Source organism: Myxocyprinus asiaticus, chromosome 24, assembly GCF_019703515.2.
Source record: "Myxocyprinus asiaticus isolate MX2 ecotype Aquarium Trade chromosome 24, UBuf_Myxa_2, whole genome shotgun sequence".
In the NCBI taxonomy this organism is placed as follows: domain Eukaryota; kingdom Metazoa; phylum Chordata; class Actinopteri; order Cypriniformes; family Catostomidae; genus Myxocyprinus; species Myxocyprinus asiaticus.
Genome location: NC_059367.1, coordinates 5,591,145 through 5,603,489, shown reverse-complemented (window position 1 = coordinate 5,603,489; position 12,345 = coordinate 5,591,145). Strand labels below are relative to the sequence as shown.

At 38.5% G+C, this 12,345-nt stretch overlaps 1 protein-coding gene across 1 annotated transcript in view; it reads left to right on the top strand.

Moving 5' to 3' along the window:
• Positions 1 to 12,345, top strand: part of LOC127415412 (dedicator of cytokinesis protein 5-like) — an 87,360-nt gene that overhangs the window by 16,080 nt on the left and 58,935 nt on the right. Inside the window, exons 3-12 of the mRNA XM_051654114.1 lie at positions 1,324 to 1,364; positions 1,479 to 1,534; positions 1,916 to 2,012; positions 2,171 to 2,319; positions 3,876 to 4,011; positions 5,075 to 5,232; positions 7,180 to 7,261; positions 7,443 to 7,572; positions 11,928 to 12,000; positions 12,186 to 12,328. Coding sequence (XP_051510074.1) covers positions 1,324 to 1,364; positions 1,479 to 1,534; positions 1,916 to 2,012; positions 2,171 to 2,319; positions 3,876 to 4,011; positions 5,075 to 5,232; positions 7,180 to 7,261; positions 7,443 to 7,572; positions 11,928 to 12,000; positions 12,186 to 12,328 — 1,065 coding nt within the window. The remainder of the gene's footprint in view (positions 1 to 1,323; positions 1,365 to 1,478; positions 1,535 to 1,915; positions 2,013 to 2,170; positions 2,320 to 3,875; positions 4,012 to 5,074; positions 5,233 to 7,179; positions 7,262 to 7,442; positions 7,573 to 11,927; positions 12,001 to 12,185; positions 12,329 to 12,345) is intronic.

The following is a 12,345-nucleotide window of genomic DNA, read 5'->3' as shown; positions in this document are numbered from 1 at the left end:
ATTTTGATTCCAATTTAAGGGCTCAATTTGATTTGATTTGATATCGATTCATTTGGGTAAATTGCAGTTGTAATGTCCATTTTGCTTACATACAAAAGAAAGTTTCTCCAGCTAATGCTGTTAATTATACATGGGACCTTCTAACTAGGTCCATTACAAAATAATGATTTTAAAAATTATATTTTATCATTAGCTTTTCATCATAATGGTCACATTTTAGCTTTAGATTTATACAAATCAATGATCAAAAAATATGATGTCTTGAAATTGCAAAAGTTATATTGAATATATATGTATATAGTTACTTGTTTATTGTTTACATGCATAAATTGTACTATTTCTTAAGTATTTAAATTGATTTGTAGAACATGTGCTAAAAACCGTTACTGTCTCTTTAAGAATAGTGGCAGTTCAGTATAGAGCTTCTCCTTTCGTCGAATGACTTCTTGACAGCATCCGTGCTATGCGTGATTAGAATTAATTGCTTATTTTTTTATGTTTTTGATCAACAACTTACTGTAAAGAACAGGAAGGGTATTAAAAAAGACATTCAATGACAAACTGGTTGCGTTGACCTCTTCTTTGGACACACATTACACGGAACGAGTCAGACCAAAATGATCTTGGTGCTGAACTTCTTCACCACTATACTACTCATTCACTGGTGAGTGATATCAGAACATCTACAAGCCAGTGGCTTATCACAGACATATGTTAGTTGCATGGCGGAAAATTTGGTTGCGTATGCAAGTGTTTTACTTGTGATGTGGAGGGTTGCACGTAGAGTAAAATATCAATCATGAGATTTAAGAATCGATATCGAGTATGTTCAAATGAAGATTGCGATGCATCGGAAAATCTATATTTTTCCCAGTCCTACCTAACTACATTAACTGTAGTAACAGGGTGGAATTAAACAGGTTATTTTTGCTACTATATCTTTAAGACATCTGTATGTGAATGACCTCTGATATGGTTGACTGACAGTTTAGTTTCATTAAATGCAGTTTCGATCCAAAATAAATGATCTGGGTAGACTTTGCATTGTGAATTTCAGAGTATGTCAAAGTTCAGAAAAGCATGAACCGTCCTGTTTTCCATTATGTTTTAAGAATATAAAACCTGGTTATGTTTTTTACACAAGAACCCTAGTTTTATGTATATACATCCTGGCATTGATATATGATATACGTTACATCTCTAGAATGACAGAACATCTCCGTTATTCTTTTTTATAAATAATATCGATAAAACATTTGCCATGTGCTTTCATCTGTCTCAAAGATCTCTCTCTCTCTCTCTCTCTCTCTCTCCTTCTTCCAGGGTGGTACCGAGGATACACACTACGACAGAAATCACAAAAGGTGTTGGGATAATTATCATTCTACTGATAAACTGACAATGTAATCATTACATGACATTCTGCATGAATTGTGTGGGTTCTTACAAGTGCTGCTTTTCGTTGTCTTATTTCAAAGGGCATTTTCCCTGCCAACTATATTCATCTGAAAGAAGCTAAAGTTGAGGGAATCGGGTAAGAGGCAGATCATATGTTAATTTTGCATTGTAATTCATTTGTGGCAAATTGTCTGTCACTCAGCAGTTATTTAACTTGTAGTGGACTGTCAAAGGAATATACAACGCCAATCATCTGCCATTGGCGTTAGCTGTTTAGAGGTGAAAGACCCCATGAAATAAACATTTTGTGGCTTTTAGTCCATGTCTGTGACATAAATTAATAGCTATTGACTGTTTATATAAAGGCACGAAGCCATTCGATACAGTATGTCCTGCCCCAACTTTCTGTTTTAATTGTGTAATAAAGAACTGCATAAAGCTATTTTTATTTGAAACTGAAATTCTGACAACACTACTGAATCATGTTTTTTTCTAATTTCCTTCTTTTGATGTGTAGCAAACAAGAGACTGTAGTACCTACAGATTTGCCCTTGGTACAAGAGCTTGGCACCACACTGCGAGAATGGACACAGATATGGCACAAACTTTATGTGGTAAGTGAACCCGGGTGTGTCCTCTTTGCAATTTGTTTGAGTTCATCTTACTGGCCAACACACAACTTCCTACATGTTTGTACAACAAAGGCAAACCCATTGCGACTGTTTTGTAAGTAATGTTATAATTTTTAATCACCTATTCGTCTCTATAACAGAGCAACAAGACCACGCTGTTCCGGAGCGTTCAGCAGATGGCCTACAGCCTGATGGAGTACCATTTGCAGATCGTGTCAGGCACACTTCCAAACGATGACCTTGTGGAGCTCAAGAAGAAAGTCACAGCCAAAATCGATTATGGGAACAGGTGCGATACAGCTTCACATAATCTTATCTAGTCGTTTCACAAAGCAGACGTCAAGAGAAACTTTTCAGAATATCTGATTTACATACATTCACAATTGTAAATTTTGGATTTAACTTATTTATAGTAATTTTTCACCCATAAATAAAAATACATTATTTAATCACCCTCATGTGATTCTAAACCTTAAAAAGCAATATTGGGTTTGTTTAGGGAGCTGCAGTGAAGGGAAGGGCTGCATGATTTAGACAAAGTCATATTGCGATTATATTGAAAAATCGTGCGATTTGAACTGAAGTATGATAATAAAAAACTAGTAAGTGATTCCTTTTGCCCATATTCTACTGCAAATAATAAGGCTACTCTTCGAGGGTTCACACTTGAGCCCTCTTAAAAAGAACTAAACTTGGACCTTTTTTCGATTCAGCCACAAACAAACAAACAAATAAATAAATAAACACTCTTATTCATATTCACACTGTACCTGTTCACTGTGTACCTGTTTTTGTCCACTTTGTAATAGTATTCCACTATTCATTAATTTTGAAACCCAGTCAATATGAATAATTAATTATTTTAATGTTAAAGTTTGAAACAGATTATTATTATTATTAATAATTTTATTACAATAGTAATTCTGTAATATTATGTAGTATTATTGTAATAAAATGTAAACTTGTACGTGGCATTTCTATGTTAATTTATTGTGGTGACATGCATGAAGTGTGTGTGTACAGAAGCTGAGTTCACATTTACAACAGCTGTATAATGTGCTCCTCATTTTAACATCATCTCTGTCCACAAATACCCGGTGCCATGGGGTGTATCATTTTTATATTAACTTGTAGCAGCCAGACATAATTGGAATTAAGCAAAAATGAAATTAAAGTGAATCTGGAGCGTTTTAAATATAACGCACTCAGTGCACGTAAGCAAACAAAACCGAACTCGGAACACATCTGTTACTCTGAGAACGAGATGGAGTTGTGGAGCACAGAACTGCTCTGAAAACAGTGTAAAAATGCACTAAACACAATACAGATGAGACAGAGCACCGCACATAAACTTTAAAGCCAGAAGCGCTAGCAGACTATTTATTTAATTAAATCGCAGACCTTTGTGGTTTAATAATTGCACATGGTCATATCGTGATGTCGTTTTTACTTGGATTAATTGTGCAGCCCTAGTTGAGGGCAAGCTTTTCAGTGAATAATGACTTAATTTTCGGTCTGTTTGTGACCCAAAGCTATCATATAGCTTCAGAAGACTTAGAAAATAGAACAAAAGTTGTACAGACCCCTTTTGTGGTGTTTTTCATTTCGAGCTTGACAGCCCAAATTCCCTTTCAATTTCATAACATGGAAAATAGCTGCCTGGATATTTTACAGAAATTCTCCTATTGTGTTTCATGGCAGAATGTCATACAGGTTTATAACTAAACTTAAATAAAACTGTATAGAATACAGTTAACATATACGGCATAACTCCATATGTTGAGGACGATAACACACAAGGTTGTGTCAGTATGGTGGTGAGATCTGACTGCTGCTGTTTCACAGGATACTAGGTCTTGATTTGGTGGTTCGTGATGAAGCAGGAAACACATTAGACCCGGAGCGCACCAGCACGGTCAGCCTGTTCAGAGCACATGAGTCAGCATCCCGCAGTATTGACGAGAGGATACAGGAGGAGAAGGTAAAGCAGTTCATAGTTGATAGCTGAAGGGGTCATATTCTGTACTTTTGTAGCCTTTATTTTCCCCCCTGAAGTCCACTTCTTTTTAATGTTCGTTAAGGTTTTTGCACCCAAACCAGCCATAATTTAGTTTTACATAACCGCTTCCACTCTGTCTCTGATCCTTAAAATTAAACGGGCTGTAAATGATCTCTGTTATGATTTGCTAACCTCCATGTACCGGAGATGTTGTTCATCAGGGCAAGCCAAGCTGCTGAATACTAAATAGGTGTATATATGTCAATGTGGGCGCCATAACCTCATAAACACGAGGATTTCTCAAAAGCCCATTTTTGCAGCTTAGTTTTAGTAAATGGTCTTGGTGTGAGAACATTAAGTTTTTTGACCCAGCAGCCATCATTCTGATAGAAAGTGAAAACTAGACTTTCTACATACATATTTTGACAACAAATAATACTCAAATCACAGACCCATAAATACTTATATATATATATATATAATTTTATCCCCTTTTTCTCCCAATTTGGAATGCCCAATGCCCACTACTTAGTAGGTCCTTGTGGTGGCGTGGTTACTCACCTCAATCCGGGTGGCAGAGGACAAGTCTCAGTTGCCTCCGCTTCTGAGACAGTCAGTCTAAGCATCTTATCCCGTGGCTCGCTGTGCATGACACCGTGGAGACTCACAGCATGTGGAGACGCGTGCTACTCTCCGCGATCCACGCACAACTTACCACGCACCCCACTGAGAGCAAGAACCACTAATTGCGACCACAAGGAGGTTACCCCATGTGACTCTACCCTCCCTAGCAACCGGGCCAATTTGGTTGCTTAGGAGACCTGGCTGGAGTCACTCAGCACGCCCTGGATTCGAACTCACAACTCCAGGGGTGGTAGTCAGCATCAGTACTCAGAGCTACCCAGGCCCCATATAGTTATAACGTTTTAATGATTTTTGAACAACATTCATTGACTTTCCACTCTAGTTTCAGAACTTCAGTCAAACTGTCCACGCTTTGTGTTTAATATCCTGAATGCTGTCTCTGTGTTCTCTGTTTTGGTAGATGCGTCTTCAAAACCTGGAGAAACGGCATCTGACCCTCTCCAGCTGCGTGCACACGTACAGTCTCCTAATGAATCTCAAAAACTTTGTATGCAACATCGGCGAGGACGCAGAGCTCTTCATGTCATTATACGATCCTGACAAGTCTGAATTTATTAGGTGAGTTTCCTTCTTTTGGTTTTTCTAAAAAGCAGAACTGAATGCTTTAAGTTTTTTTTTTTATTTTTTTTTATCTAGTTTGCATCTGGCAGTTGCATTGGTGATAATATTTTTACAGAACAGAGAGGACTATGAATAATGTGTTCATTTCTTTTGTTAACCATTGGAGAGTTGCTTTATGTGTGAAACAGTGTTGAAGACAAATCTTGTGCTGAAATTCATTGACTCTTTCCTGCAAAAGACTTTAAACTAATCCAAGTTTTTTGCATATCAGCTAAAGAGCTTTTCAAAAGAAATATAAAAGCACATAGTAAATGAACTTCATTGTATTCAGTGGTATAGCTTCTTTTCTGAGGCCCAAAAGCCTTTACCTTTTTAAACGGTTCATATGATGAGGAATCTTAGAAATAAAAGATCATTGTTATAAAAGCATATTGTAGCTTTTAGAACTCAACACTTTCTCCCAAGTAAAAAAATACCATTTATTTAAGCTTTTATCAGCTAGAATGGTTCTAAATGTTCGAAGAATACTGTACATCAACACATGACCATCCGTCCACGTTTAAACACCAATGATGCCAAATCGGAGTTCAGAAATGTGGCCTTCTAAACAAACCTTGTGCACTTTCTGGCTGTGTGTAGGACCTACGGCTCTGAACATCCATCAAGAGTTTCAACATTAGGAAGAGCAGCTGACATTTATTTTTAACAAGCTCCCTGATCTTTTCAGTCTGATTTAAAAGTTTTGAGTGGCACATTATTGCACAGATTTGTATGTGCTCCTGTTACAATGTAATACAGACATTGAAAACTTTCACATTTATGCATATTGCAGACACTTTTATCCAAAGTGACTTACAGTGCACTTATTACAGGGACAATCCCCCTGGAGCAACCTGGAGTTAAGTGCCTTGCAAGGACACAGTGCTGGTGGCTGTGGGGATCGAACCGGCAACCTTCTGCTTACCAGTTCTGTGCTTTAGCCCACTATGCCACCACCACTCTGAAAAGAGACTGTTATTGATTATGGGACAGTGTGAACTAGATTTGACCCGATTGCAAATGTGCAGTTTGTTACTCATTTCGCATGTGAGGAGGGCGTTTACATAGAAGTCTTAGGGGCCGTTCACACTGAATGTGTTTTTGTGTCAGTTTGCGCTGTTTTTCAATTGTTTTTCTGTGTAAAGATGCACTAGACAGACATTTCTGTGCTGTTTTTAGACACTGTGACCCCCGTTTCCACATGGTATTAAGATGTTTCGGGTGATCCGATCACATGATTTAAGTACAGGTCTAAATGGGGTCTAAAACTATTTGTGATCAGATCACAAAAACACATACAAATATGGTCAAAAACGCATGTGACCACATTGCATTTGAGGTGTAAATGCTAATCCTTCCTGATTTTTTTTTTTTTTTAGCTTTCTTTGTCTTTTCTGACTTTGTTGCACTTTAATATCATGCAGTAACACACTGACATAGTGACTGATGCATGTCATCATGAAACAGAGACCCTCCCCTCTAAATCCGAACACAAGTGGTCACAGGAGACGCGTTTAAGTGACTAAGTGTAAACAGCAATGTGTCTCACCTGACCACATGTAATTGGATCACCCGAGACACATATTAATACCAGGTGTAAACGAGGTGTGTGTCAAGTAAAAAAGAACTGCAGCTTTTAACGTATCTCGAGACACCTGGGAGGGTGAAATATGGTCATGAAAACTGAAGTTATAAATGTTTTTGGGGCAAGAAAAACTGAGGTAACAAGTGGACCTCAGGGAAAATACAAATATATATGATACATTTGTGTTTTTTTTTTAATGGTTTGTCTTTAATGAAATTTGTCACATCCTTGTCGTATAAACGTAGTCTGTTTTACAATTAGTAAATGTTGTGTGAACTTTCTGGAAAGTAGTTTGTGACATTTTTTTGTTGTGCTCCCAGCGAAAACTTCCTGGTACGGTGGGACAGCACAGGAATGCCGAAAGAGATTGAAAAACTCAACAACCTACCAGCGCTTTTCACGGTAACGGAGATGAGAATATTTATCTTCATATTTCTTGTATTTTTCTCCTAGATTTTTAAAAAATAGACTCCTACATCTAAAACAAACAAAAAACTTGATTTTGTTCTAACTCAATGATCTGCCCATGTAACACTTTTAAGTGCTTCCTGCTGTTCTTTCACTATGACCTCACTGTGTCCAGGACCTGAGTAGCAGTGACCTCATTAGACAGCGCCTGTTCCTGGTGTGTCAGATTATCCGTGTGGGTTGCATGGAGCTGAAGGAGGGGAAAAAACACACAGGAGGACTAAGAAGGCCATTTGGAGTAGCAGGTTCTGAGCTCACAGCATGGACACTAGATTTTTTTTATCATTCATAGTTGATGTAGTCTGGATTACACACTTAACAAATCTGACAAGTGTGAATGGCTGTTTAAAGTTTCTATATCTGGAATGTATTTAAAATATATATCAGAATTAGAACTTTTAAAGAGTTGAATTTCATAAACAAGTCATCACAATCTGTTAGCATTGCAAAAATAATCACAGGCTTTTCTGAACACTCCCCTCCATCTGCTATTGGTTAGAAAAACAGATAGTCCTGCCCCAAACTCACACAGTTGGTTGAGGTAATGTATAAAGGGTTGGTTGGGGTGCTCAAACAAACAGAGCAATGTTTTGATAGAGCCTCAAAGCCACAGTGTTTACACTTTTCAGGAGAATCAAACTACCAACGGCTTACTTACTGCATTGTTGTCACTGTAGTTTAACATAACATTACAAATTACATACATCACCTTTAAAGCAATGATCTGTGTCGTTAGTTTCGCTGGCTAAGGCAAGCATCGCTATTGTTATTGCTCATAATTAGGGTAAGGATTTGAACAAACACCTAACACAAAATCTTAAAGAGATAGTTCACCCAAAAATTTAAATTCCTTCATCATTTACTCACTCTCATGCCATTCCAGATGTAACTTATTTTCTTCTGCTGAACACAAAGATTTTTAGAAGAATATTTTAGCTCTGTAGGTCCATACAATGCAAGTAAATGGGTGCCAAAATTTTGCAGCTCAAAAAAGCACATAATGGCACCATAAAAGATATCTATATTACTCCAGTGGTTAAATCCATGTCTTCAGAAGGTGTGGGTGAGAAACAGATCAATATGTAAAGGAATAGTTCATCCAAAAATGAAAATTCTCTCATTATTCACTTACCCTGATGTCATCCCAGATGTGTTTGACTGTCTTCATCAGCAGAACAAAACTGAAGATTTTTAGAAGAAGATAGAGCTTTGTCAGGTCCTTAAAATAGAAGTACACGGGTGCCAGCACTTTGACCATTCAAAAGTCATATTTAGGCAGCATAAAAGTAATCCATGTGACTCCAGTCAATCAATGAATGTCTTCTGAAGCAATAGGTTTATGTAAGAAACAAGTCGATAATGAAAATTTGTTTGTTTTTTTTTGGGGGGGGGGGGGGGGGGGATTTTTCCCCTTTTTCACCCAATTTGGAATGCCCAATTCCCAGTACGCTTTTTAAGTCCTTTGGGTCGTGTAGTGATTTGCCTCAATCCGGGTGGCAGAGGACGAATCTCAGTTGCCTCCGTGTCTGAGACCATCAACCCGCGCATCTTATTACGTGGCTTGTTGAGCGTGTTGCCATGGAGACATAGCGCGTGTGGAGGCTTCACGCCATCCACTGTGGCATCTGCGCTCAACTCACCACGCGCCCCACCGAGAACGAACCAGATTATAGCGACCACGAGGAGGTTACCCCATGTGACTCTACCCTCCCTAGCAACCGGGCCAATTTGGTTGCTCAGGAGACCTGGCTGGAGTCACTCAGCACTTCCTGGGATTCGAACTAGCGAACTCCAGGGGTGGTAGCCAGCGTATTTTACCGCTGAGCTACCCAGGCCCCCTAATTAAAACATTTTTAACTTTAAATCGGTGCTTCCATCCAGGGCTCTGATGCTGTTTGAAATTGCCAAACTCTCGCGTGACGTTCATTCTTCTGTTGTAAATAAGCGCCGCTTCCGAATTCTCGCAAGAACTCTCCGATGCGCTTATGTCATGCTTCGCGTCAGCAACCAGCAGGATGCGCTTTTTAAAAGTTAATAACGTTTTAATTATAGATTTATTTTTTACACAAACATATCGATTTGCTTCAGAAGACATTCATTGATCGACTGGAGTCATATGGATTACTTTATTGCTGCCTAAATATGACTTTTGGACCGTCAAAGTACTGACACCCATATACTTCTATTATAAGGACCTGACAGAGCTCTGTCTTCTTCTAAAAATCTTCATTTGTGTTCTGCTAAAGACAGACAGTCATATACATCCGGGATGGCATCAGGGTAAGTGAATAATGAGAGAATTGACATTTTTTGGTGAACTATTCCTTTAAGTCCTTTTTTATTATCAATCTCCCCTTTAACTTTCACTTCCAGATTTTTCTTCTTTTGTTTTTGGCGATTCACGTTCTTGCATATCGCCACCTATTGGGCAGGAAGGAGAATTTATAGGGAAAAAGGACTTAAATATTGATCTTTCTCACCCACACCTATAATATTTCTTATGAAGATATAGATTTAACCACTGGAGGATTACTTTATGCTGCCTTTATGTGCTTTTTGGGACCAATCCACTTGCATTGTATGGACCTACTGAATCTGATCTGAAATAATCTTCTAAAAATCTTTGTGTTCAAGAGAAGAAAAGAAATCATGCATATCTGGGATGGCATGAGGTTGAGTAAATGAGTTCATCTACCTAGACAAATAGTCCCACTGCAGATGGATGATTTAGACAACATTACAGCTCAAAAAACATTTTGTACAGATGAATGCTTGTAAGTGCTTTCACAACAAAGCAAGTTTTACATTTCTGCTTTTAAGCTCTCTTTGGCTAGCTCGCCTGCTAGGCCGTACATTATGAGTGCATTATTGTTAGTGCACATTTTGTTCATTTTTACAAACTGAGGGATGGGTCGGCACTATTTTCTTTGGTCGAACTTTAACCATGCAGATGGCCAACATTATCCTTAGTATTTTGAGTAAACAGCACTTTTGCTAATTTGTTTGTCACTTTTATTTCTGCCTCATATTGTTGTGTCCCAAAATAAAGTATTTTTTAGGCATTGCCTTGTTGCTTTTGATAAGCATTACTTTTGCACAGTCGGGTGCACACAATATTTCAAACCTTACAGCTTGTATCTCACATATCTTGCATGCTGTAGTCGAATTTCTGTTTCCTGCTTCAGTTGAAATCACTTTGTATTACATTTCAGTTTTCTTTCATTCAAGTAGCTGAAAGGCACAGCAGTACATATTGTTATATTTTCTTAGAAAAGGGCTTGTGTGTGAACTCTTCAATGTCCTATGACCCATTCTTTCACTCTCCTCTGTTCACATAAAAATGAATAGATGTTCATATCAAGCTATTGTAATCTGTAAAGGTGACCCAAGGGCAAACATAGATTTGCAGAATTTGATATCTCTTTTTGTTTCAAGTGTTTTTACCTTTTTGATGCTGTATCGTTGTAGAAAACAGCATCATTTTGAATACCTGCATTGGAGCTTAGTAAACTACAAAGACATACATTTCATCACTGGCCTAACAGGATCAGGTCATGGGTTTCATAAAGCTAGGCGGAGACGGCACAGTTGTACCTTGTCATAAGCATGTTCGGCCTTTTCATGGTTTAAGTGCTTCTCTCCGTAAGAGCTGGAAGAAGTGCTTTTTTTCCCTTGGTGACTCATCCAAGACATGGCGCTTATTTTCGAACATGTCAAAAAAATATTTCAGGAACTCTCAATTGTGACAACTGACAGCAAGAAAGACGGTTGTCAGTAGCCTGCATGTTTACAAAAAAGATGCTGTTTTCTAGATTTATATCATCTGATCTCAAAAATGCAAGATTTAGAGTATTTTTAGGACCTTTTTTTGTCATTGAGAGTCCTATTTGTTAAAAAAACCTCTGATCAACATTGAAACACATGCATGATGAAGGCCAAATGGACATTTGTGGCACATATTTGATCTCTGCATACTTCTGAATATCAAATACTTTTAAAATGCTACTTATTGGGGCCTGGGTAGCTCAGTGGTAAAATACGCTGGCTACCACCCCTGGAGTTCGCTAGTTCGATAGTTGGTATCCCAGGGTGTGCTGAGTGACTCCAGCCAGGTCTCCTAAGCAACCAAATTGGCCCGGTTGCTAGGGAGGGTAGAGTCACGTGGGGTAACCTCCTCGTGGGCGCTATAATGTGGTTTGTTCTCGGTGGGGCGCGTGGTGAATTGAGCGTGGTTGCCGCGGTGGATGGCGTGAAGTCTCCACATGCGCTATGTCTCCGTGGCAACGTGCTCAACAAGCCACGTGATAAGATGCACGGGTTGACTGTCTCAGACGCGGAGGCAACTGGGATTCGTCCTCCGCCACCCGGACTGAAGCGAATCACTATGCGACCACAAGGACTTAGAGCGCATTGGGAATTGGGCATTCCAAATTGGGAGAAAAAGGGGAAAAATCCCCCCCCCCCCAAAAAAAAAAATAAAAAAAATAAAATGCTACTTATTTGCTCTAAGAGAATGAGACTGGTTTCATAATAAAATAACTATATTAAATGAATCTATATTTCAGATCAGTGCTTACATCCTGTTTCTTTGTGTCCACAGTCATGGATATCACTGATATTGCCCACGGGAAAATTGATGATGACGATAAACAGTATTTCATCCCTTTTCAACAGTGAGTGTTTTATGAGATTAGAAGATGCTATATTTGCATGCTTATAGTATTTCTATTCATGTTATATTCCATACATTGTTGTTCATTTTCGGCATCATACATTTTAATGGTTTTGTTTCCCCTAGGCTGTTATTTCGTTTTTTTTCAATTTTGTCCTTCTTTCTTTTCTCTCTCTCTTTTCTTAGGATTGCCATGGAAATGTACATCCGTCAGAGGCAGCTAATCATGTCTCCTCTAATACCTTCTCGAGTCATCGGCGAGAATGAGCCACTTGTTGCTGTCTTCAACAAGGTCATTGCTACACGAGAGGTCAACCACAAAGGACAGGGTAAAGCCAGATGCTAA